The 27,446-nt window shown below is 42.1% G+C and overlaps 2 protein-coding genes across 3 annotated transcripts in view; one reads left to right on the top strand and one right to left on the bottom strand.

Moving 5' to 3' along the window:
* LOC134640543 (tumor necrosis factor receptor superfamily member 19-like) overlaps positions 1 to 3,664 on the top strand; it is a 19,768-nt gene extending 16,104 nt beyond the window's left edge. For both annotated transcript variants that reach the window (XM_063492421.1, XM_063492420.1), the window contains exons 9-10: positions 153 to 352; positions 774 to 3,664. In XM_063492421.1, coding sequence (XP_063348491.1) covers positions 153 to 352; positions 774 to 778 — 205 coding nt within the window. In that variant the 3' untranslated portion in view covers positions 779 to 3,664. The remainder of the gene's footprint in view (positions 1 to 152; positions 353 to 773) is intronic.
* Positions 2,012 to 27,446, bottom strand: LOC134640542 (mitochondrial intermediate peptidase-like). The gene is made up of 20 exons (XM_063492419.1): positions 27,351 to 27,446; positions 27,003 to 27,250; positions 26,700 to 26,873; positions 25,659 to 25,747; positions 25,412 to 25,498; positions 25,237 to 25,300; positions 24,958 to 25,140; positions 24,272 to 24,428; positions 24,088 to 24,136; positions 23,459 to 23,519; positions 23,215 to 23,267; positions 20,710 to 20,863; positions 20,478 to 20,555; positions 19,564 to 19,771; positions 18,814 to 18,923; positions 18,561 to 18,635; positions 17,895 to 18,011; positions 14,217 to 14,338; positions 13,356 to 13,429; positions 2,012 to 3,732 (listed from the first exon to the last, which is right to left on the bottom strand). Exons 2-20 carry the CDS (start codon positions 27,147 to 27,149, stop codon positions 3,632 to 3,634), a joined length of 2,103 nt encoding a protein of 700 aa, XP_063348489.1. The 5' UTR covers positions 27,150 to 27,250; positions 27,351 to 27,446; the 3' UTR covers positions 2,012 to 3,631.

Below are 27,446 nucleotides of genomic sequence, written 5' to 3'. Positions count from 1 at the left end.
CAACGTTCTATTTTCAGGTGTTTCAGCGAGGTGTTGCAGATACAATTTAAATGACACCTTTGAAGTGCTGACAGCACACAGAAGCCACAGGGTGTGGCTGCTGACAGATTTGGGATGATATTAACTACAATTTTCTTAATTATGGTTCCCAGAAATGCAAACATGGACGAGGAGCTGGAAGGACATCCCGAGGCCATCTGTAGGGCTGAGTATTTTGATGAACCTGCAGAAGGACCTGGGGTGGTGGGAGAAGAGGACGATGAGGGGGAAAGGTGCGGGTTGAGGGACAAATCCCCTGAGAGGAGCTCACGGAGCTGCAGTGAAGCTGTGACAGATGTACCGATTCAGGAAGGTAAGGCAATATTAGCTCAACTCCTCTTTCAGAGAACAAACCAGAAACACTGATACAGACTTTTTTTTTTAATTGGTTAAAAAAATTAAATTCTTCATGTTTTATTGGTGTATTAACTCACTTGCTTGTGCAAAGAAAAAAATCACATGGCCTCTCCCATGATTTAAAACACAGACTCGGTATGAAATAAATCCCATAATCCCTGCTGAGAGTTAGAAGCTGTTCATCAACTGCTCTCAAACTCACGGCTTGCCTTTTTATAGCCTTGGACGCGACTCTGTGTCCATGAGGAGCAGCTGGTAAACAAAGTTCTTTGATGTAGACAAGACTGTCCTGTTTTAAGTCAGGTTCTTGGCTGGGCGAGGGTAGATACGTTACTAATCGCTGCGTGTCTGCATTCCTCTTCCTGCTCTCTTTCCAGGATGACATAGATTTCTTTGGCTTGTGTTCCACCCTTGAACCACCCTGGACTCGACAACAGCCGTGGCCGGATCCTGTCTCGGATTTCTCACTAGTCCACCCCCATCAAACACACACACACAAAAAAAAAAACCCCACTGCAACCACCACTACATACACCCAGACAACCAGTGTGGCCACTCTGCCCACTTCAGAGCCCTCCATCTACCAGAATATGTGCTTACATGCAAACAAAAGCATAGAGACTGTGAATTCGTTGACCCAGAAGGTAAAAATCATATGAAGTTCAAATGTCGAGGAGTACTGACCTATTACTGCGGAGCGCAGTGAATCAAAATGAGCCTCTGCTCTGCATCGAGAATGTCTTGCATCTTCATGTGTAAGAGAACAAACAAACAAACAAAAAAAACTGTACCGCTCATTTAGCAGCTGGTGTTATGAAGCTTTTGTGTGTAAAGTTGTAAAGTTTGAAGTGTGACAAAAAGTGTCAAAAGTGATTATGTTGCACATTGAAGACAATCTTGATAATATGGAACAAGTTAAGATGAGGAATGTCTAAGTGATAAATGTGTTGTAGATACTGTAAGATAGTAAATAGGTCAATATTTTTGTAACATAGATAGGCATCATGTATGTCCCCCTCCCATGCACCCAGTTATGACGATGGTTGTATTTGGTCACTTCCATGTGCCATTTTTGTAAATAAACCACTTGAACATGTTTACATACATTCTGTCTTCATTTTTATTTTTTGTTAAATGTAAAAATTCTTTAATGAAATTAAAAAGTCAGTCATATGGATGAAGTTCTGAGGTCTTTTTTTTTTTAATCAATAACCACAAACTCATAGTTAAGTACTGCGCTGCTTTGAATCAGTCACTCACTCATGTAATAATAGACTTCTCTGCATTGAATCATTACTTGTTAATCTCTGGTTCCCTTTCATAGCACATCTTTTGTTCTGTCTTCCTTTGTTCACCCCAACTGGTTGCAGCTGATGGCCGCCCCTCCCTCAGCCTGGTTCTTCTAAAGTATTCTTCCTATTAAAAGGGATTTTTTCCTTTCCACTTACACCAAAGTGTTTGCTCATAGGGAGTCATGATTGTTGGGTTTTTCTCTGTTGTATTATTGTAGGGTCTACCTTTTAATATAAAGGGCCTCGAGGTGACTGTTGTTGTAATTTGGGGCAGTATAATTAAAACTGAACTGAATGTTGCTGAAGAATCAGTACTCATCAGACCAGGCAACATTTTCTAGTTTATTATGTAATTTTGGTGATCCCAATGCGAACTGTAGCCTCAGTGTCCTGTTCTTAGCTGATGAGTGTCACCTGGTGTGGTCTTCTGTAGTCCATATGTTTCAAAGTTCCCGTGTTGTTACAAAGTATGCAGATGAGCATCTCTGAATGAGCGAACAGTTACTTGTTGCCTTCCTATCAACTCGGTCTCCTCTGACATCATCAAGGCATTTTCATCCAGAGAGCTGCCACTCACTGGATATTTTTCTTGTCAGACCAGTCTCTGTAAATCAGTCCAAAGTCACATAACTCACCTTTATTTCCCATCCTGATGCTCAGTTTGAACTTCAGCAGGATCCAGTCTAAATGCAGTGCTGCCAAGAAACTGGCTCATTCGATTTTTGTGTTAACCAGCAGATGAACAGGTAAGTGAATATTGCCATCTATTCTTCTAATTAAAAAACAAACAAACAAGCATTTTATAAATATGACAGCTGATCACCACGGGAAAAAAAAAAATCACTAAAGAATGATTTCATCTAAACATCATGTTTCTTCCAAAGCCATCTGTACAGGCAGCGTAGCACTCAGTGTGACAAGTCAACCTGTTTTGATGCCTAAAATTACACTAACATTAATACTGGGGCTGCACTTAAGTTACATTTAATCTCTGCTGATATAATTTGCTTCAGGTTTAATTGGAAATAGATCTGAAAGCAAAGCAATGTTGGAGAGACATCACATCCACATAACTGTCAAATCACAGTGTTGCAGCCTCTGTGTGGTTCGAGCCACCCAGCTCGCTCAGGCTCCGCCTGTCTGATGGCGTGTTTACACTTTCAACAGCGACGTGAATCTGCATCTCGGAGCTGGCACAAGGCAAGCAAAGGCAGCTGCAGTCAGAGCCCAGCTGACGACTACAGTGTGAAACTGTTGGAACAGATGCAAACAGCCTCTGTGGAGCAGACTCTGAAGCGTTTTTGTAAATATGCACAACTTCTTAAACTTCCAGAGACTGTGTGGCTTTGTGATTTATACTGTTGCAGCAGCTTTTATGAATAATATGATAAGAACTGACCAAATCTTTCCTATTGTGCTGTAAAAAACTCACAAGCTGAAGCTCTTCTTTTTCACCCCTCCCCAAACTCCTGACAGACAAAACAGATGGAGCGGTATTAATTTAAAGCCTAAACAATGTCCACATGACAGGAAGAACGGATTAAGTATTCTTCCTCATGCTGATTTGATCAGGAAAAAACCAAAACAAAACAATGTTCTGCTGTTACACAAGCTCAGAACAATCTTTTGGGGGTATAAACTGTGAAAATGATTGCATTTTGTTATTCATTCTTTCAAAAGTTTAAAGTGTTAAACTTTTTAAAGTTTAAATGGTAAAAAAAAAAAAAAAGGTTTTACAACAGTTTCAGGGTTCTTTAACTTTTTAACTGTGTGCAGCAAGAGAACATGTCGAATATATTAAATATACATTATGTTCATTTGCAGAAAACATGAAGATCTTTAGAAACAGTGACCATGAAATATGATGGCATGTCTTTGATTTCTCCAGCGTTCTCTCAATCTTTGCCTCATAAAGTTCGTTTCCTTGCAGCCAAAACTGGCCTTCAACTCTCAGAGTCCATGATGAAGGTCTCAAAGTTTGGGTTGAGCTCAGACACGAGCGCGTCCACAAAGTCCTCAATGGTGGGCCGTCTCTGCAGCATGCCTGTCTCACACACACACACACACACACACACACACACAAGCAGGTATTAGGGGGTGTTTGCAGGCTGCGAGGAGAGGCACCAGAATTAATTTGCTGTTTTCAATCACTCCATCTCACCTCATTCATGCTTTCCGTAGCGCTGAAATATTTTTAATCTGATGTCAGAGGAGTGGTTATAAAAAAGGAAAAGAAAAACTTTGTTTTTCGAGATCCCTTGAAGCAAGTGCTACATTTTTTCTCCCCAAATTAAGCTAAAATCGTTTTAAGTTAATGGATTTCAGCTGCAGCACTTGCTTTAATTCCAGCTTCTCTTCCTCAACACTACAATGGATTTTTCCCAGTGCAATGTTGCTCACCATCATCTGCATTTTGAAGTGAAGATTTAAGGACATTGCCACATTTTACCACAAAAGCGCCTCAACACATCCTAAACTACTGCAGATGTAGTGCAGCACTTTTTACTCCTCACACATTGTACTTACGCTGAGGAAATGGGCTCAAACACTCACACTTTAACAGGCCTCAGCTGGTAATAACGTCCATCACAATATATGCACTAAAGTAACCAAAATGTGCAGATTTCCTGTATATTTACAATGTTTTACAGGGGCGATAGTGAACCCATATTCTCTGTCTCACACACACAGATTACACACGAATGTGTCCAGTGTCGTGGAGCAAATATGACGGTGGAGCCGAGAGTGAGCTCTGGGAATGTCTGTGTGTTTTCAGAGCTTGTCTGCCAGCTCATGCATTGAGGACTCCCTAGCTCGCTTTACAATTCAGCAGCACGCCCGCTTTGAAGTCAGTTCATTTCCCCTTGTGCAGCTGCCAATGTAAATAGGCACTCTCCCCCTCCCCGTCTTTCCTGCATAGGTCACCTCCACCGAGTGCACGAACACACACACATACACGCACACAGGAACGTCTGCAGACATGCATGAATGGCGACGCAAAGAGTTTCACACAGCGATCCTGAATTTAGACAGATATCAAGATGTGGACAGTCACACACACACACACACACACACACACACACACACACACACACACACACACACACACATACATACACACACACACACACACGGGAGTCTGTGCTGTTTCCACCATGATTCTGACTCAGCAGGATTGCCATCTCTCCTTACCCACCAGTCGCACCCTGCCCCTTGGCTACAACGCAAGATACCATCACACAGGGGTCCCTAACACGCCGTAACCGCAGGGCCCCGGGATCCCTGTGAACACGGCAGCCACATCACAGAGACGACTCCAACCATAAACTGATAGTCCTGTTTATAGAGCCGAAGGGTGTTTTCTCCTGTGACCGCTGCTGACGTCTGTGGCGTGTTTGAAGCAGAGACCAAAATGCATTATTAGATGCTCACAAAGAGTACGCTGAATTTATACCTCAGATCAAAGTGAGCGTTGTAATTTAAGCCCCAACTTTCTTTTCATGGAGCCATCATGGAGACTTTAGTTTTCCAATTAATGATGAGAAATATGAGTCGAAGACCACAATCCTGTTAGCAGCTCTCAGAGGAAGTTTGCCTTCAAGTTGTCCGTCACGCAGGCTTCTCATAGACGCGTAAATGCTTTTGAAAATCTCAAGTTTAACCCAGAAGAGTTTTCCTGCCTTAACTTAATCAAATCCCCCCTTTACTTCTCAAATATGCAGCACAAAAATCAACAGAGAAACAGACACACAGGTACGCACATGTCCTGACATGACACTTGTTTACTTTGGTTGATTTTTTACAGCATGAGTGCAAACAGAGCTAAGGGCTACTGAGCTGAACTCTCCATACATACTGTCTGCAGCATCACCGTCACTTTCTCAGATAGATTTCATTTCCTTGCTGTGTGTTCGAAGGGGCCTGACCTGCTACAAGTTTCCGTGGTGTTAAACAAGCAAAGTTTACTCTACAAGACTGATGAGAGACGCACAGGTGCTGGTGGTGTGTGTGTGTGTGTGTGCGTGCACGTGCGTGTCTGTTGCGGGGGCTAAAGGTGGAAAAGGAAGTGCAATCTGTGAAGGAGCTTAGTCAGGTAAACAATAGTTCCCATACTAGCTGCTCAGCAGCAGCAGCTCGTGGTGTTGGCACACAGTTCTTACGGTACATGACAACAAGCAAAACAATACGCAGTGAGGACTGAGATTTTCTCAGCCGCGATCCCTGGGAGAGTTGGAGAGGAATGCACAGATAACCTCAGAGTCATAACAACACTGAGGAGGAGTATCTGATCTCAGAAGCTGCCCTTATACATACACACAGGGAGGAGGGGCCGAGTCACACAAGACCCCCCCCCCCTCCCCACAGGGGGGAATCACCGCGCTGTAAAAGAGATGAAGCTCACAGGCTTGATGTTGTTTAGAACATATCAGATCTTTTCTCAATTTATGGCTCCAAGTATCAAAATGTCAACTGAATAATTTTTTTTACTCAGCTCATGATTTTCACTGAATCTGTTTAAGTGAATGGAAGCACCGGGTAGTTAAAAGGTACAGTCGGTAATTTTGGAGGTTATGTAATAGAAAAACTGAATATTGTACTCAGTGTGCAATTATGTCTTCCAACAAACAGATGGGTTCTCATAAACATAAAACTAATCCATTAAAAATACATTACAGCAGGTGCTGATTGATGGAAGACAGCAGCAGCAGCTGGCTAAAAGCTAACGCTATGGAAGATACTGATGGGCTCAAATGTCCTAAAAAAAAAATAAATAAATAAATAAAAAATCACTTTCAATCTGATTAATAGACCAGATCACATTTTTAAGAGTGATCTGGTCGAGAGGGCAGCAGAAATCGCAACAAATATAAAACAATAGGTTTGTAAAAAGTAAACAAACACAAATTGACACCCGGCATATTGAGACTGCAGTCATATTTACAGCTGAGGTAAACAGCAGACTGACAGCCTGCACTCACTGTAGATGAACTACAGCAGCGAGGATTGCACTTGAATTAATAGGGATAAGAAAACTGAGTATGATTGAAGATTTACAGTTTCTCAGAGCCTCTGGTGATGGCGGCAGCATGCTCTTTTGTTCAACAGACAGCTCAAAAGCCAGTAATACTCATTTTAGTGCGATATATAAGAAAGAAAAGCTGAAACCACCAAGGTTTGCCTGAACTATTACTGACATTATTACTATTAATGTCGTGTTTCTTAATATAGTTTTTGACATTAAAAAATACTCAATCGCTGCAACTCTAGTTGATTTTTTGCGGTTTGTTCGAAACCACTTTAACAAATCTAGACAGCTGAGATCTACAGATCCATTCAAACAGGCCATCCAGGTACCCATGGCTCACGACGACAGCAGCGCAGAGGCACAGACACGGTGTGAGTGGCTCTGCGTCACTAACGGTGGGGAGAACTGTACACTTACTCTTGGCTTAGCACCGAGGAAAAACCAGAGCCAAACTAAACATAGGCTGTGCTTTGTGCCCATTGTTGGTGCAGCCCGAGGACAGAGCCTTTGCAGTGTGAGTCATCTCGTATTTAAGAGTTTCCATTTCCATTCATAATGGCACTGACACAGCTATTGAAGAGCGGGGCTTCTAATCATTACAGTCATCTCAGGGCTTGCATCGTTAGCCAACTTGGCCAACGGAGTTTTGGGATGTTAAAAGACAAATAAAATGGAGCCTCAATGGACCAGCTGGCCACTGACTACCTTGCTCAAGGGTACATCAAAAGTCCCCCTCCTCCACCCCACCCAATTTATCCAGCTGATGTAAAAACATTTGAAGACCCTCTTCTTTAGCGCAACTTCCACTGCCTCCTGTTGTTTGTGACAATTGTTTTCTTTAAACAGGACAGAGTGGTTCTCAGGGAGATGGAAAACACTGCAAATTGCTGGCGTACAATAGCCCCTGGTTTTTCCGCTTATGTCACCAGCTATCAGCACAAAATGCCCCCCCAAAAAAACCATAAAAACTTTAAAGGGCAAAATCTTTTCAGCTCCCTGAAACGACATCCTCAGGTATAAAGATATGTCCTGACGTCTTTCCACAATTAAACGTGGGTCCAGTCTCATGGTAAAATCTTTAAATTACACTGGGCTTTACATTTCACATCAGTAAATAGATAGCCTGCAAAGAAAAGCTTGTTTATTTACTCAAAGGGTGGTGGGCGATGGGTATCAGTCCAACGAAGGCCACTGTGGCTGGCTGGCAGCTCTGAGTCTGGGTAATGACAGCTCAGGGGACATGAATTTAGTACAAGTGCTCTAAAATTGCAGTCCAGCCTGCAGCTACTGCTGGATGAATTTATCAAAGATCTGGGATGCTGACTAAAAACAAATAAATAAATGAATAACAGAAGTTTGGATGGCATGGATAAAGTCTGTCTGATGACCTCCATGATTTGATAAAGCAAAAAAAATAAATAAATGAAAAAAAATAGTGTCTCATCTTATTTATTTATTCTTGCAAATAACACATATTTAATTTGTCCCCTTCAAACAGGCCATGAATGGCATTCGTGGTTCCCTCACAGAACACAACAGATACCTCAACATTTCTGAAAAAGCTGAAACTTTTTCATAAGAACATACTGATCTTAACTCCTTGTTATAGCTTGTATTTTTGGTACTTCACAATTTAATAGGCTTCTTTTGAAGGCCAATTACACCCAGTTGCAACCCCGAGGCAGCACTGTGCCACAGTGTCACGTAGGAAATGTGCACAAACTGGAGCGTGCGATAACTAGCCTCGTCTCCTCTGCGGCCTCGTATTCCCCCGTAAGTGTTTGACACCGTTTTCACAAATCTTAAGGTACTTGCTGCTTCAGTAGCCGATTCTCATAACTATTCCAAACGTGTCACGGTGTAAAAAGTAGCTACGTCTGTCAGACCTGCAGGCAGGCCCGGGGGCTCGCCGCCTCTGTAATTACAGCTTTGAAGTTCAGGAAGCTTTTTCTACAAACCGCACTTAAGACAGGCCCAGAAAGCAAGCAAGACAAGGGTGATGACAAACACTGCGCTGGGAGGCTCTTTGTTGAGTAAGCACACACACACAAAAAAAAAAATTAAAAGGAACATCAACACATCAACCTCTTCATAAACTTTCCAAAGCAACACCTACGTTAAAAATTGCATCAAACAGATTTATTCAGCTTAATGCATCGAGTCATTCTAAAAGTTTTTTTTAAGTGTTTATGCAGACAGACAGGTCTGCGGTGGGTCCACCACTTTAGTCCAAACTGAAATACCTCAGCCGCTATTGTTTGGATGGCCATGACACGCTGCCATTTCTGGTCCTCTGAGCATGAATCCTGTGACCTGCTGCAGGTCACTTCTACTGTGTAGTATTTAAATAAATGTTTGATGGATAATACAGATGCTCATGGCTCCCATGCGATTTATTTTGCAGCTTTTGGATGGATTACTATAAAATTTATTGAACATATTTATGTCCCCGCTCAGGGTGAATCGTAATAACTTCGGTAACTCGTATATCTGCGGGTCAGGGCCCCCCAAGGAGGGTCGGGCAGAGAAAATAAAAAGCCAAAAAGCAGACAGATGTGATGAAAAGCAAAGTAAATTACTCTCAGCACAGGCTCTTCCTGCACTTTATGGTTTGTCATGAAATGTGCTCCAAACAAAATCTATTGTCCACCCTTGCTGCGCAAAAACAAAATTTAATTTTCTTGAACTTGCACTTCAGTTAGCCATCAATCACATCCCATCTGACAAAGACAAAGTAAGAATTCAGGACAATTTTGGAAAGCCCCCGAGTTAAACATTTACCTGATCAAACATTGAGTCTGACTCAAGTACGGGCTGTAAATTATGCTTTTTGCAGCTTAACATCTGGACTATGAGGTTTATCCAATCCTCTCCTCGACTTCAGACAGAACTATGCATCACTGTCTCACAAGTGCTGTGGGATTGTACAAAGCACCCCGCCTCGGGGTTTATTACTGACTGTACAAGCAGTCATAAGAACTATTCAGTCACGCTTCCCCCGGACAAAGAACGAACGAAGTCCCGAGTCCCTGCTACAGAGCCCGAGTAGATCCATTTTCTGTGCTCAGTGTTTGAGACTATGGGAACAGCCTGGGCCATGAAAGCCCTCTCTGTAGGAGGACCCGAGGTTCAGTTTAGCCAGTCGATCGGCTTTCACTCTCTCTCTCTCACTGCAGTGATGCTGCCGCAATGAATTTAATACCTGGGTTTACATTTCAACACCATCTTTTCCTGGGAAACATCCAGGAGCAGGCAGGGAGGCATCCAGATAAAGACTGGCCTCTGATTGGCCTTTCCAGGTCTGCTCCGGTTCCCCGTGTGCCCTTATGCCCCTTCTACCACCTCACCTAAGGGGGATAAGCAGGGAAATGATACACACCTCCATTTACAAGGCTCTTTGTTTGAAAGGATTATGTGTAATGGGTTGGATCTGGATTCTGTCTCCTTCCTCTAGTGTTCTGGTCTCTGCTGGCCTAATCCCCGCTAAGGACATAAAAAGAGCCCTTCTAATTCACTTCAAATCAATTTTCCATTCCTCAATAAGATTTCAGGATGTCGGCTATGAACCCATCAACCCTTCAGCAATACTGTGGAAACTTAAATATTTCAGCACATGCGCCGGTGTTTTGTAGTTTTTCATCAAAATGGTGAGGTGGTTCAATGAGGGTTCTTTAAACTGCAGAGAGTTTCTGCTTTAGCTGAAGCATTTCTGCAGACATGGAAAAAATTATTATTATAATATTATTATAAATGCAGGTGCACACAATGGACAGGCCGCCAAAAAATGTGAGAGTGGATCTACCATCTAGCCATCCCAAGGCTCTTTCATTTGATCTGCATCTTCTGTCAGACAATGCAATCGTTGGGTTAATCATTATTCCCAGAGCAGATATTTTTTAGAGCCTTCCTTCTCCCGTGACTTGCAGCCAGAGCGATAAAAACCACCATTAAAACTCTGCTGCACGCAGGGCTTTGGACTATAATTAGAGTAGCATTTGCTACAAAGAAAACCATAAAAGCAAATATCGTCAGTTAAGCAACAGTTAATTGGACAACAGATCTTACAGCGAGGCTCTGATCCAATGGTGGTTTTAATTTCAGAGTGTGGGTGCAGCCCTGTTTGGAGCTGTCACAGGAACAATCCAGTGGAGGAGGGAGGGGGTGACCCTGAGGGAGAGATTTACAGTATGCTCCTAAACGTTACCCGATATCACTATCTTCTATCTGTGTCTCTCTCTTCTCACCTTCTCCACTTTTGTCCTGTCCAGACAGGCCACAGCAACTGCTGGAGGAGGGGGTGTAGAAGGAAAGAAAGGATGAGGGCAACAGCAGAAAGCATGCGTTTGATTTGCAGTTCAAGTCCACCCTCTTCCAACACTCTCTGTTTGTGCTTTAATGTGAAAGCTTTCTTCCCTGATGAAGCATTGATGAAGCTCAACTACCCAAACTCCTTGAAAGTGCATTACACATCTTTTTTTCTGATATGGGGGAAATTTCATACACTCAAAAATGTGACTTCTGTTTGATTACTTCAAGTAATAAAAGGAAACTGCTCCTGGACATCATCACATAGGCCCAGTTCCACTCGTAAGCAAGGATCGTTTCTACTACAACTGCAGTTTGATGAGTTTGCAGCCCAGCTTGTCACTAATTTTTATACCTCAAATATCTCAAATATCAGCATATTTAAAATAAAAACGAGTGCTAACATGCTAATCATTAGCCATCTCGAATTGGGATTAGCATGCTAACAACGGCTAATCAGCACTAAAAAGACAGTAAAGTGTAGGGTGGTGAAACTAAACCCTTTCATGCATTTTTATTCCTTAATAATTGTTAATTAATAAATTAATAAAGCATATACTTAGCTTGCCTTGTGTCCGGCTATACTCTCAAAGACATTTATGTTCCAAGGAGTAACCTCCTGAGATTAAAAATGAAGTCAATGCAACAATGGCGAAAACTGCAGTTCCTCTAGGTGCCACTTGAGGCAGCATCCAAACGTAGGCTCTTTCCCACAGACTCCCGTATTAAATTAAACTTATTTCACCAGTCTTGAAAAGCATATTTAAAGACTGGTATAAAAATATTTTTGCCTCTATGGATAATTTCCATAGCAATTCCGAGTGGGATGATTTTTTTAATTTTAAATATTTGCTTGAATAAGTTAGGGGCGTGACCGCGCTGATTGAGAGGTCCTGTCTGCTAGCCTCATTCACTTATAAAGGACCTCTCTGCTGTATGTGTGTGCTACTGGTGCCGTTGGGATCATTTTAATAGGTTATCTGACTAATATAATGGCTTGCTCTGTGGTACACACCATCCCACAAGTGTGTGCTTCAGTTTTGGTGAGTGAAATTCTAGTTTTATTAACACGTTACTTGGCACTAATCAGAATATGAGTGTCTGTGGGTTTCACCCATAAATGCAGCTTGGTAAGGCCTTACTGTACGTTGTAAAAAGGGACACAGATAGCTGGAGACCCAACGGTTGAGTAGCCATTCCTGTTAATGCTGCGTTGGTCACGTAATGCGCTGCTGCAATTTCATCACACAACCAGATCCATACGGATATATCAGCACTAAACACCTTAAGCAAAGACACTGCCAGTTTAGTTGGTGCACTCGCAACGTAACAGGAGTCCCATGTACAACTGTGAGAGGCTGCTGACATTTGACCTTATATGGGGATTGGATAAAAGTAACCAGATCACCAAAATTATTACGTTTACTGTGACACATTCGTCATAAATTGATCCATTTGGTGCCAATAATCAAACAAAAGGAATGTGAATGTCATGGTGTTACAACACGAAAATTGAGTCACAGAAATCCTGAGGATTTACTGAGAACGATGCATCTATTGAATAGTTACTGGAATATTTTAGTTTGTTTGATCTGAAACACAAAAGTCCGGTCTGTGTTTTCAGCCCTGCAGAGTCAGCAGCGTTAAGCACTCAAACCTATAATCAAACATTTCGTCTTTCCCTCCTTCATGATCGCCTGTGTACACAAAAAGCACTACGAGCCATATCGTTATCTTTTTAATTATCTTCTTTAGTTAACCTTTAAAAGTAGATCAAATAAGGGCTGGACTAGCAAGGGGCACTGTGTAGCCGCCGCAGAGTGAGCTCGCCGAGAGCAGGACAGGCTTTGTCTTTGGGCTGACAAAGCTCCTGTAAACAAAGATAAGAGACCTTGGGAGGCGTGTTAAACTAGTAAACATGTACCACGGTGGAATCTAAAGCGCAGAGTGGGACAAACCATAACAGTGGCAGCTGCGACCACCTGAAACAACAGCAGCTGAATCAGCAGCTTCCATCTTTCTTTTAAGTGAGGACGCCTTTTCTGCTTCATATGAGAAAAGAAAAACAACAAATCCAAGCAGGAGTCACACTCTGGGCTGTCCAGCAAGTCAAAACAAATTTTGTGGCACAACCTGCAGTAATTAGACACACCCTTTTTTTTTTAAAAAATTCATGGGGCAAGACGCCAATGGACTGACAACTCCATAATCTGGGAGGAAACCTGGAGATGAACTGTGGCGAAACCTCAAACTGTTGGCACAGAACGGCGCTTTACAGTTGTTTGTGGGCAAACATGATATTCTATCAGTATTTGTGGCAAAAAGATTGAACCTACCCTCCACCATAAGCATGGGCTCCTTAGCTCCTCCGTGGGCCAACATCTCCCGTCGATACCGCTCACCCATTTCCCTAAGAAAGAAACCAAGAGGGAAGACAGGCAGGAAAGAGAAAGAGATAAGGTTACAGACACCTGTATTCACCTGTCAACCCCTCCATCACTGCTGCTGCCACTGGGAGCCCAGGGCCAAGTCTGCTAAGCTGTCTGTAAACAACAGACAGGTGATAAAAACAACAGAGATCTGACAACTGCAGGTGTTACCGAGACGAGGTAAAGGAGGCCAGGGGGACAGACCGACAGAAAGGGAAACAAAAAGAAGTGAAACTGCTGCAGGGCTCAACGCGATGCTGATACGATTAAGGGTTGGTTTTCCACAACAGAACCTTATTGCTTGTCCAGGGGCAAATGCTTTAGATAGAAGAGGATCTGGTAATGTGGATGCTGGGAGACCACAGCATCCACATCAGGGTTGTCCGTGATCACAGCAGATGCCACATTCACATTAAAGCCAGGGCTTTGATACAGATGATATGAACTATGTTTCTGCAACTCTTCACCACCTGTACTTCAATTTCAGGGTAATTTAGTCATTGTTAGGAGGACTCCTCATTCCAGCCAATTTAGTATTTATTGCCCTTATAAATAATGAACCATGTGTCCAGTTAAATATCTGCCTCCCTACAAAAATAATTCCTTTATTCAGTTCCCTCTATTAAAAACATCTTTAACTCAGCGAAAGCTCTGATGGTAAAGTTCAACACTACATTCCTTTGAGATTATGGCCTTATAAGACAGTTTTCCCTATAATTCAGCTCATATATATATTTAATTTAACAGTATGTTAAGCTTTGGTCTCACCTGTTTAAAGGATCCTCTATGAAGCATTGTTTCCACACCATCGAGGCCACCGCCCGTGACATGAGGTAGGAGTAGTACTTGGCCCCGTACCCAATCAGGTGGCTGAATCTCAGCTGCCATGCCTTAAGAAGAAAAAAAAGAAACAAGAAAAATAAACAACTTTATCACTTTAAAGACAGCAAAGCCAATCCTGACAAAGCTAATGCTAGGTTAAACCCACACGGCTGCAACTTTCCTAACAGCATCAGTCGCGTGTCACCGTATCCAAGGTGACACGCTGTTGCGCCTGACAGATTACTTTAAAAAAATGCAACTTTAAAATCTGCTAATGAATAAAAACAGCAGATTTTTTGTAGTTATTCACACACTCCATCAAATTTAAAAATGAATAAATCATTTGTATTCAAAAACCAAATCATGAAGATTCGGCACCTTACACTAAAAAAAATAAAAATGGGTAAAATAAAAGGATAGAGTGAGGTTTTTTTTACCATTACCCTACGGCCTGGCAGCGTGCACATCTCACAAGTGCTCTTTAAATGACCATAACTCCTCCGTCACCGTTAGTGCTAAAATAAGAGACGAAATGTAAACTGTTTTGGTAAGAAGAGAAGACGAGCTTTACGCAGATATTCGGTATGTCACGGTAGAACAAATCATTCACAAGGTACTGCTGTCTATCGCCGACAGAAAAATCATCTGTTTGTCTCGTAGAGAGAGAAATTTTAAAGGGTTCCTGTATAACACTGAGGTGATAAAAGGCCAAACACCAAACAGTTTGATGTCTTTAAAACAGTCATATTTGAAATAAGTAACCAAGGTGTAATCGAGCAATCTTGGACAACCTAGCTATAATCTAATTTTACATAAGTACCTGCACTCAGTTCAGCTCATATTTCTAATCTCATTACTTCCCCCTTTAATATCCAGCCCTTCATGCTGACACAACCTGCTCTGAAACATCCAGACAGTCAGACACATAAACACCTGCCAAAGTACTTCAGAGGCGTTTGTGGTAACGCCTGCTTCAGTCAGTGACTCAGGACCAGATTTTGCAATGACTACACCCTGACTACAGACCGACGAGGTGAAAACAACACGTCAGTAGATATTAACAGAAAGCAGACTCATAAATATGCCACACATTCTCAATCTTTTGAGCTGCCTACGTCGTCTTCACTGATGATATTAAACTGGTGAAATGAATACAAGTTTCCTTGAACAAACATCTTTGACAAACATTAAATCACATCCTGTCAGGTCCTTTTATAAAACGGACAAAACATGGAAATTCCTAACAGCTAGAAAGCCCCGCTCGCTCCTTTTCTCCCGTGTTGTTGCCTGAGGGGGAGCTTCTCCATATCTATAAAGACGAGCTCTTTTATGATCTCTGAAAACGGCGACACTGGGAAATTCAGCTGGCAAACACTCAAACATTCAGCTAGAAAAGGCAGCAGCTGCTGTAGTTAACAAAACATAACAGACTGCAGACGCCTCCTTGCACATCCACATGGGGGGGAAGCAGACTTCATACACGTTAAAGATTTGAACTCCAATTAAAGTGAAATAATCATGAAACTGAGGGATGTGCTTGCAGACTGGTGCCCAAGAAGCTTCCAAAGGATCGTCTGACATCAAGGTACATGTTCGCCAGCAAAAAGCCAAATAATGCATTAGTGTGGATAAAAAAAATCTTAAATTCTTTATGCTGGGAAACATCTATTAAACTCACGTTTGTGAAAAAATATTTTAAAAAAACCTACTGATGCTATACATCACCCTTAACATAAAAAGGTTAATCTTTTTTTCATAAATTTGAATAATAAAGGGATATAAATTTAAAAAAATAAGACAAAGAGCACTGTAGGTTGTAAGCTCTAAAACAGCTGCTTTTTGGAAGGAGCTGTGTCTGCTGACCTAAGCGCAGTTGCTCAACAGCATGAAAAACACTCCAGTGTTGACTTGACAAGACTCCTCAGGGATGTAGTGACTTTAATAAGAGTCGATAGCACTCCTGAGAGGAGTCACGGCTCAGGAAAGTGTGGGTTAGAGAAGCAGGAACACAAATACAGGAGCTCGGATCAGCTCTTTCAAGTGCTATGAAATAGAAAATGTAGGCCGCACTAACAAATGCGATAACACATCCAGAAAATTACGAAAAGCCTGCTTTGATTTGTTTTAATTCGGAGGCTCTTTGATTCCTCTGTGCTTCCTGACTGCTGATGTTTTGGTAATAAATAGGCTGCTACTGAAAAACTGTTTGGTAAGATGTCGCAGCATCTGACAGGATGCTTTAAGCACTCATCACAAAGTGCCTTGATTATCAGGCTTCCAAGCTTCTCTTTGTTTTCAATCCCTTCGTCTCACATCAAATAATTATCGTCAGCTTTTCTGAGAGAGTGCGAGCGGGTCACATGTCAGCAAGATATCCTTTTGATCCTCACATACAAAAGGAAACTGAGTAAGCCCTTGCTTTTTACTCTGCTCCTCTTCAGTGTCAGTTAAAAGACATTTTTAGGTCTTTCCAAACTCGACTTGTGAGAAGAACGTGAGCCGTCGCATACACATCGACTCATCCTTTGGGGAAATAAAAGGGACAGGCATGCAAGTGTTAAAGGCACGGATTGGCAGTCAGAGAAATGTCAACAAAAGCGAGCAGGACACCTCGCTTTCTGCCTCTTATTCCCAAATATTATCTTCAGCTCAAGAGTGAGCATGTGGTCTGTGTTACTCGCAGCTGATCCTCTCACTCTGTACACAGCGGGAACTGATAGCCCTCCTCTATAAACTATACACATGTCAGCATCACCCTAATGTTTATAATCTGTGGCTCTCCGTAACCCATTAGCCACTCCAAACTTCTCTTTACTGCGGAAACTTTTTCCTGAGCTGCGTTTCCATGAAGGCAGTCAGACAGGGATGGATTCAGAGGGTAAACCACACAAAAAAGAACATTTTAAGGATCTAAACAAATCTGTTTTCACTTGCTCCGATCCAATCGTGATCTAATACTCGACGTTTAAGCACTGCAATCGCCCTCAGTTCAAATGAGGAAAGCGATCTCGCTTGTGGTTGTGGCTGTGCACACGGAGGCAAAGTGCCTGTTAGAGCTTCCCATATGGCTTGAAAGCTTGAAGAGAAATGACTGCGACAGTGGGAAACTATATAACATAAACCGCAATCTCCGGAGAGGGAGCTACAAAGCGAGGCACGTACAGAGGAGTGGGAGGACTCCTGTGAGGAGAAACGCTGGCTGGGACACGGTCGTCCGGGCAGAATATACAGCAGTCCTGTAATCTTTATTCCTGATGGCAACCCCACATAATTACAGCCCTGAGTAAATGCTGTATGAAGGCCATTTCTGGCTAAATTATGACTGTGTTTTTGATTCCCTTCTGTCTCCTGGCCTCATCCTCCTCAGCCCACAGCTGCTAAAGTGGGGGAATAAAGCACTTTTTTCATTAAAGAGGAGGGAGGAAGAGGCTCAAATATTTCCCCCTGGGAGGGTTCATTTAAAGTATCCCCCTGCTTTGTTATTTTAGCAGTCCTTCAAAAAACAGCTTTAATCCTTTAAACACTGCTGTGCCTGGGTGAAAGATATAAAACCAGTGAGAGAAAGAGGAAGGACAGCGAATAAGAAAGGGAAAAGTGAGCAGAAAGTTAAAGGGGGGGATGTACCGTGTTGGGCGTGCAAGGCAAGCCGTAGAATTTCTGCTGCATGTCCTTCAGGATTTCTGTGGTAGAGCGGTTCTGTGGTTTGCTGTGGTAGATCTGGTCCAAGACTGCATAGAAAATCTACACAGCAAGAAAAAAAGCAAAAACAATCACCAATGTGCGAACTCTTAAACTGCAGAAATAGAGTAAAACGGTGACTAATGTTACACCATTTGACATGAATGCCCATTAAACTTTTAACATGTTTTGTGGTTGTGTTGTTTGAATCAGTTTTAGCTTTGTAAAGAAAAACAGATAAGCCAGGAGCACAAAAACAAGAGCTTTCCTAATAGAAAAAAGGGGATAAAGGCTATAACAGAATGGGAACCAATCAAAAAGATAAAAACAAAACAAAACCTTTCATAGCCACCAGATGCTGTTTATGAACAGAGGAGAAGGACTGTTCTTTATCACAACATCAGCTCCTCAGGTTTTTTTTTATGTTTTTTATGACTTTTGCACCCCGGGTGTTTGTGTGAGATTTTCAGTTGTTTTTTTTTTTTTTCTTAGGGGTGGGCGTAACACTAAAATAGTCCCACACAAGCATCATAAATTAGCTGACATGTGTTATGGATGGTTCCTGCCGTTGGGTGCTCTGTGACAACGTACATGCAAAGACATTAATCTTACCTGCAACTGGGTGTCTGCAGCTCCACACACCTTTTTGGACTCACACAAGCGAGCCACCATACTCTCGGGTAGCGGCTAAAGAGACGATAAAACAAATTAAAGCTACAAGTGAACAGAATTTTCATCCGAAGCCTTCATCCTGTAAATTTTAATGGCAATGCCATGACTGTAATACTTCATCAGAACATATTTCTGTGCTTTATCGATTCAAATCTGTCCTCAGTTTAAATCATTTTGAGTGTTTAAGGTTTACCTGTCCAGTTTCATAGTGTCGTGCAAACTGGCTGATGACTCGGTAGTCGGTGGCAAAGTATTCCATGAGGATGGAGGGGACTTCAGCAAAATCAGTTGCACATCTGGTTCCTAGAGAAGGCATGAGAGACTTTAAAACAAAGCAGGATATGGGTGACTTTATTCTTGGCTGCTTAAGTGCTTTGGTGCTTAAGTGAGCCAGAATGAGAAACCAAAGTCTTTACAGCCCCAACCAAAAGTCAGAATCAATACAAGTCCTTGTGATCTTGTGACACTCAGCAATATCAATAAGTAAGCAAAAGCACATATGTCAGGAATAGATGTGTAGAACAGAGGTGAAAAAGAGCAACTGTCGTGAGATTTACACAACATAAACTTAACCAAAATGTCTAAACATTGTGCCTACTAAAGAAACAACCTCCAGTGCAGTTAATAGATACTGCTGTCAGGCTCAAATAAAGACTTTTGGATCTTAAATTACTACTGAAGGTATCTGCAAACCAAGCCATATCAAATGACAGCGTTAGCAGCGTGCTATAGTCTACCCTCTCCTCGGGGCTTACTTTCCTTGTTCAATTCACCACAGTGTAATGTATAACCCCTGCCTACAGCTCTGTATCAATCTATGTAATTCTACCTTGCGACATTTGGAAATGCAAAGCCATAATGTTCCAATATTATTACTTCTCTAAATCCTCAGCAAACCAGGATCCACTGAAGAGCCCTACTCATTGTAAGGGTCACTCCGCACCTGTTACGTGCTGGTAGCGAGTGCGTCCCAGCATGGAGTGCATAGCGTGGCCCATCTCGTGGAAGAGGTTCTCCATCATGCCGGGAGTGAGCAAGGTGGGGGCGCCCTTGGTAGGGTGAGGCAGACTCAGCATCAGCACCACGACTGGCAACTGGTACTGACCCGTTTCCTGGCACTGGCGCCCACCGCGGATGGTGAAGTGACAGTCCTGGGAGGAAAATGAGGAGTGAGGCTAAAGTGCTACTATAGAAAATAATGCTGATATATACTAATGAAGTTACCAAAACCTAATTAAATACAAACTCAAAAAAAGTTGGGACACTTTTAAAAATGTGAAAAAACAAACAGAATGTAGAGAATGGCAAATCTCATGAACAAATTTTACTCACAATAGAAATCAAATTTTTACACAGAGAAAATGTATCATTTTAAGAGCATCCAATATTGAATTTCAGCCTTCTGCACAAAGAATTCTCTGAATGTTTTGATATTATGTCGATTAAGAGACATTGATGTTGAACATTATTCTGATGTTCTCCCATAATTTGTAGACAGTTTTTTGCAGATTGCTGAACCTCTGCTCATCTTTACTTCTGTGAAACTCTGACCTGTTGTCGATTAACCTAATTGGTTGCAAAATGTTCCTCCAGCTGTTTCCCTTTAGTAGCATTTAGTTTTCCAGCCTTTCGCTGCCCCAGTCCCAACTTTACTTGAAATGTTGCTTTTTTCATGAAATAGTCTGAGTTTAAACATGTATGTTAAAATATGGTTTCTATGTTCTAGTGTGAATAAAATGTGGGTTTTCTGTTTTTAATCCACATTTTACAAAACTCGTTTGGGAATGGTTAACTACATTTCAAAGAAGGAAGAGATACTTTAAAATCTCGAGTACGTCGATGAGTGTGTGCTCATACCTGATGAGGTTTATCTTGCCGGTGGAAAAAGTCACAGTAGATGTATCCCAGTAATCCCTCCGTCTCATGGACCACAGCCTGGAGAAATGCACGCACAGTGATGTAATCACCCAATAACTGCACACAGACACAGCATCAGAAACTTTGATCTTTAAAAACGGTCCGTGGATTAGCGCTTGGCACAGACTATTCCACACAAGCGAACCTTTTTTCCTCACTAATAATGAGTTACCAGTTTGCGGACATCCTCGCTCCAGACCTCTCCAGCTCTGGGTTGTTCAGACATGAGGGAGACGCCGTACAGCTGAGAGAAGAGATTGTTCAAACCCTCCATACAGGAACCAAGAGACAAGTAGGGACTGTACAGACTGGGCTCTATGTTGTACCTGCCGTGACAAATCAGAACGTATCAATGAAAGAAGAAGCGTGTGACCTTCAGCACCGTGATCCAACAAAGTACATAAAAACAACAAATAGGAATCGTGTGCATCTTCTAAGACAGGAAGATCAGCAGTGGGACTTCAAAATTTATATTTTTTTAGAGTGTCAAAATGGCCCAAAAGGCCCTTTTTTATATTACTGAACCAGAACTTGAAGCCCAGATGAACAAAGAATGGCAACGCCTGCCCGCTTTGAACCAGGACATATTTCTCTATACGTTTAGCTGCAGGTTGCTCACTTGACTAGCTAAGAAAAAAAGAAAAGGGATCCTGACTATTACTCATATGTGAGCTCAGCTGGCAGGGCAAAGCCACCACAGTGCCAGGGCTCAGGTTTGGCGAGGCCGTCTCTCTCCTGGGGCCACCCATGCTTAAAATGGCTCCTTTCATTCATGCTGCTTATAAGGCATCAAAGATAAAGACCACCGAGCCAAAACGGTTGTTTAGCTAGAACACCACATCCATATATTATCAGTGATGAATAACAGGCCACTGCTGAACACAGCTACTAGCTGTGTTTACCACACACACGCTCTAGTCCCTGTTTCAGTAGGGTCTGAACACACACCGGTTCAAGCTGGTCCTGCTGGAAAAGCACCGATAAAAAGAAAATGAGTGACTGAGAGAAAAAAAAAAGCCTGCGATTGTGACTAAAGAGCCTCAGTGGGAGGAATTAACATAATGTGAGCGTGTAAGAGTGTACTTGTATGACCGTCTTTGTGAGGACTTAAATCTTAAATTTGGGATCTTGGCTATTCTGACCTTTCCTCGCCGTCATACACCAATTCAAAAGGGCTTTTCTTTCTTTTTCTTTTTTTTTAAAAATGCCACATCATTTTTTAGGCAGCATGGTGGCTCCCTGTCATTGCGTGGTTTCTCTCCGGGTACTCCGGCTTCCTCCCTCAGTCCAAAGACATGCGCTTAGTGCTGTTAGGTTAACCTGTCATTCTAAATTGTCCATAGTTGTGAACGTGAGTGCGAATGATTGTCTGTCTCTCTGTGTTAGCCCTGGGTCAGGCTGGCGAGCTATCCATGGTGTGCCCTGCCTCTCGCCCTATGGTAGCTGGGATAGCCTCTACCCCCACCCCATGACCCTGACAAGGATAAACGGAAGAGGATGGATGGACCAGTCCTGTCAACTATCAGTCCTCTCCCAGAGGACTGGCAGCATGAGGAAGGAGAGCACAGACCCCACTCCTCCTCAGAAAATCTGTAAAGACTCATCAAGTCCAAGCTTCAAGAAAACTTAGTAGCTGCTTAAGTTCAAAGAACACATGACAGATCACTAATGTCTGCAAAAAAGAGTTACCTAATGCCTCCCCAGAACATGTGACTCAACATATAATTAGCCTCTGCTCTGTAAAGTACAGCTCATTAACCCTTTAAAGTCTGAAATGTGAAATTATTTTTATTTCACATTTATGATTTCTCTAAACCATCTGAAAAATGTGCTTCCATAGACGACTTTTAATTTGTATCGCATTTGTATATCTGGCTTTTTTCTTTAATTGTCTAAAAATGTATTGTATATAGTGTATAAAACACTAAATGTTAAGGAAAGTGAAAAGAAAAACTAATAAAAGTGAAACTTATGGCTCCTTGAATTTGCTGAATGCCAAAGACGACCACGGTTTATTCAAGTGCGAGTCAACTGTGGAACACATTGTTCCACGTCATGGGTGACATCCAGGACGGTTTGCTAGCACATGCTTTCTATCACGCATCGATGCATTTGAACCTCACCTGTTTTTTTAATACAATTCCAAGTCTTTATTTTTAGTCCAACTTCATTTGTTTTCATTTAGTTACATCTGGCTTGCTGATACTGGGTACTGCATTGAGATCTGATGACTGTGGGGGTCACTTGAGTATAGTAAAGTCATCGCCATGTTCAACTTTAGCGTTTTTGAGAGTAGCCCATCTGACACCAACAGCCAACAATGTTGTTAAATCCTCCTTCTTTCCCATTCTGATGCTCATCATGACCGTGTCTACATGCCTGATTGCAGTGAGTAGCTGCCATGTGATTGGCTGATTAGATCATCAAGTCATAAGAAGCCACTGGGTTTAAAAAAAAAAAAAAAAAAAAAAAAAAGGAGGTCGATTAGACCGAAAATCAGACCTGAAGTTTACTCCCATGCGTCTCTCCTAACACCTTTTGTAAAAAGCGACACTTGATAAAGAAGTGGGACGTAATAAGAGCTGCCGCTGTGAAGCAATATGGAATTACAAACATGTGAATGACTATCAAGTGACAGCAAGCTGAAAAATATGTTTCATAAAAGCTAAATACTCACCTTTCAGCACGCAAGACACCGCTGAGGTATGGATGATCCCAGGGCATGAGCTCCTGTTAGAAAACACAGAACTCATCGTAACTCTAAATCAGAATGAACTTACAGGAGTTCAAATATAATATCGTGTAATCAGTATTAATTGCTTTAAGGCATAACAGCATAGAGGGAAATGTGTAATAGTGAGTGTAATGTTGTGTAGTGGGCAAAAATATTCTTGCACATTAAAAAACTAAAAATCACCCACAGAATGTCGAGGGCTGAGTTTCTTCTTCATGTCTCTCATCATCTTAAAGTCTTTTGCTGTTCTGAAAGAGAAGCACCAAACAAGTTATTAGCGTGATGACTCGAGGCGTTCATTCCTCCTTTCTACCCACCTATCTCTACTCAGGGTCAACAGGGGCCAGAGCCAATCCCAGCATGCATTTGGCTGAAGGCAGGGAAACACCCTGGACAGGCTGCCAGGCTAACAGGCTCACATTCATACCTGTGGGTAATTTAGAGTCTCCCAGTCCACCTGAATTGCATATTTTTGGACTGTTTGAAGAAATCTAAGCACACAGAGAATACATCCCACACAAAAAGAGGAACACAAAGACTTTCTGAACATGAATCATTGTGGAAATGATCAAACTCATATTCGCATGTATGACAAAACAAATTAAAGGGTCACTCGTTTCAGTAATTGTGGATCTTTGGGAAACATCTTAAATAGCCTAATAACTCATGGTTAACCTCGAGGGGAAGCACCGATTTAATGAAGCCTTTACACCAAAGGCAACAAAAACGTAAATCAGCTCGTGCTGAAGATTCAACCTGCCAAACTGAAATAGCTGATCAGTGGATTTTTATTATGAAAAACATGGAAAACTGTACCTGTCTGACAGCTTGTCTGTTAACAGCTGAAGAAAGCTCATCACGGTCTCTGCAAAGAGGGATAAGAACAAAAATCCAGCATGTAAACCTCCCGAGAATAGTTCTCAAAGGCACAAAATACTGACAGTGCTGAATAATGAAAATGTCCCGACTGTGAGAAAAAACCCCAGAGAGGTGTAGTAACCTGGGGTTTTGGCCATTGTTCCCTTTAGGGCTCTGTGTCCGTAGGACTCGTAGCCCACCAGCGTGGCCAGTTTGTATCTGCATTTCAGCAGCTCTTTCAAACATCCCATCAGCTCTGCGTTGGGATAGAGATAAATCCTGTAGGCAATTTCTCGCACCTACACAAGTGGAAGAGGAAGAAGGGGAGAGAAAAATTAATGACAAAATCTAGTATTGTTAAAATAGCATATCAACTAGGCTGCTGATTTTTGCAGGGTCAGAGGTAGACGACTAGATAAAACAGTAACTCTGTTTTCAAACAGAAAATGTTAAAATGTGCTTCCATTTTTTTCCCCCCTTTCTTTGTACTCTTTCATCTCAAGCTTAAAGAAAATAGTTTAGCATGCTTAAATTCAACAATGGTACAACACAACTGTCAGAAAGTCATTTTAAGTTTGCAGGTCTAATTTTTTAAAACTATTTCATACTGCTATCCAGTATAAAAATAGATTAAAATTAAATTAAATATGATAAAAACAAACAAACAAAAAAGCAACAACAGCTGCTTGACTGAAAATTTGAGCTCTAACAGGTTTAGTGTTTCTCATAACCAGTACCCAAATCCTATGTTGTGCGCTGAGACGTGGCAGTGGCGCCACCTTCTGGGCAGAAGAGAGAAACGTTTGCTAAGCCACAGTAAATGCATACCAAGTCATTGGGGGAATCTGCATGCAGTCCCCCGATTTGAATGAAGCTTCCTTCTGTTGCAAAGTGCAGATGTAGGTGCTCGGGAATCGCAGACCTGGCGATCCTGTTCGGCATGTGGGAGCCGACCAGGAACTCGTTGTTTAGATCCAGCAGCTTCACGTGAAGAGTAACCGCTTCTTTCCTCTGCAGGGTTAAAAAGCACCGAGCACAATCACCGTTATGTTGCCTTCAGGTATTGTTTCCTACATCGTGTGTTTAACTCCATTAATAAAAACGCACCAGCGTGTCATCTAGATGAATTCCACTGATTTCAAAGTCGAACATGAACAGGTCTGCCACTCGCCTGCAGAGGCAAACATTAACAAAAGCCACAACAGGCCAAAATAAACAATCAGATAATCTCATAACGAGATGAAGGATAAATCAGGTCAGATACAAAACCAGGTAAGATTACCTTGTATCGGGATCCAGCTGAGCCACGATGTCCGGGTTGTCCAGCAAATTCTTCAGGCTCTTGCATAACTCAACATTAGTGTTCAGTCTGAAACATAAAAACCATCAACATCTGTCATGGGGACAAACTGAAGCATAAATGACCTGTATCATACCGTTGGAGACAGCGTATAAAAACATGTTCTTGGTGTTGTGCAGCTATGAACGACATTTGTGAAGGCGAGATCTGAGTATAGGTCGCTTCTTACTTCTCCACGACTGTGCCGATCTCGATGCAGGTCTTCTCAGCAGCCTCGCGGAAAGCTGGATCGGGGTGAGCTACTTTTATAAAGTCTGCCTGTTCACAGGGAGAATGATTATTATTGACAAGATTGTCAAGAAAACAAGCAATCTCTGCTCATATGTAATTTTAGGAGGTTGAGGTTAAAACAATGGTCTTTTTTTGGACTTTGCATTTTCAGTGGGAGAAATGTTTTGTCACTCATTCGAGTGACTTCTTTAGTCTTCACATAAAAGGTCCACGGCCAGAAACATAGGTACACTGTGGATTCCCCACTTTCACCCACTGTGGCCAATCTGTATATAGAGGAAGTGGAAAAGAGGGCTCTCTTATCCTACCCTGGAACACCACAGAGTCAGGTTCAGGTATGTGGATGGCACCTCGGTGAAAATCAAATCTCAGGACATAACAATTCACTGATCACATTAACGCGGTGGACCAACACATCAAATTCAACAAGGAGGATATGAAAAAGATTTCCATCAGTAATGAGGGACATTTAAAAGTTGTTGTGTTGATCATAAACCAACACATATGGGTCAGTATTTAAGGTTTGACTCTCATCATCCACTGGAGCACAAACAGAGTGAACACCATCCCCACAGACACAGCAGCCAGGGACACAACTGCTGCTTAAGCAAAAACCACTTCTGATCCCTTGTGTCAAGAGTACTGAAACAGCTGAGACGCACTGTCTCAAAATATCACGACTCTTTGGCTTTCGAAACACACAAAAAAGCTACGCCTAAGATTGGTCCACCCCAAGGATCAGGACCCCTGGCACAAACAGAGTAACATAGTGTACGCTTTTAAGTGCCAGGAGGATTGCCGTGACTTTGGGGAAACCAAACAACCTCTGGCTAAGTGTCAGGCTAGGACTCCGCAGTCTATTTACACATACAGGCCAGTTGTTAGTCAGTAGGGCTGGTCTTAGCTATGTGGGGAATAAAATAACCCTATTTACACTTTTGCTACAAAGGTTTAGCACACTTTTGTGTGTAGAACTCACCAGATCGGCCACTTTACACAGTTCATCTGAGAGCTGGTCAAAGCACTGGACTGTCTGAACTCCTGGGTAAGAAGAACAGGCTTTCTCCACTAGACGCTCCGTGTTCTTCAGAGCTGTCTCTGTGGCCACCTGAAAGCCTGCGGGACAGCTCAGCTCTGGCACTCCAAACAAACCCTGCAACCACACAGAAACACACAGTTATCACCAACAACTAAAGCAAGACTTACCTACATACTGTAAATGTTATTCTGCCAGTTTTGCAAGTTGTTTTTTTTTTTTTTTTTAAATTTTTAAAGTACAAACCACATTTTTCTGAAACAGGTCCAGTTTTCTGTGAGGTCTGGCATTGAAAGCAGCTCCAACGGGAGACCATGTAGTGAGATTTCTCCGGACATGCGTCAACAGGCTCCTGTGCTTTACCAGGTAAAGCATCCTCCTGCACGCTGACATGTTGTACAAAACTGTCTTTTGTGTCTGTTGATTCTGAGGCTAAGAGTGCTGACAGTGATTGGCAGAGGGCATGCTCGACTTTAGTTTGTACGTCAGCCTAGCTGCAAAAGCCGGAAATGTAAACAAAGCTAGGTCAGTTTATTTTAGACCTTTCTTTTTCAGGATAATTAAAACGGACTTTCTTTGACGTATAAAGCTTACCTGTTCCATTGAACTGCTCACATGTTAGCTCACTGGATAATGAAAGCGAATCTCCGTAACTGTTGCCACTTGTATTTTCGCTAAAAAAAAAAAAAT

The sequence above is a fragment of the Pelmatolapia mariae genome, linkage group LG14 (assembly GCF_036321145.2).
Source record: "Pelmatolapia mariae isolate MD_Pm_ZW linkage group LG14, Pm_UMD_F_2, whole genome shotgun sequence".
In the NCBI taxonomy this organism is placed as follows: Eukaryota; Metazoa; Chordata; class Actinopteri; order Cichliformes; family Cichlidae; genus Pelmatolapia; species Pelmatolapia mariae.
Note: the sequence above shows the minus strand (reverse complement) of the source record. Positions and strands in the feature narration are given on the sequence as shown.

Coding starts and splice junctions, on each gene's coding strand:
- LOC134640542 (XM_063492419.1), bottom strand. CDS start 27,149: ATGTCAGCGTGCAGGAGGATGCTTTACCTGGTAAAGCACAGGAGCCTG. Junction 25,748..26,699: donor TGTGTAAAGTGGCCGATCTG/GTGAGTTCTACA, acceptor CCCTGTGAACAG/GCAGACTTTATAAAAGTAGC. Junction 18,924..19,563: donor TCGCTACCAGCACGTAACAG/GTGCGGAGTGAC, acceptor TGCCTTCTCTAG/GAACCAGATGTGCAACTGAT.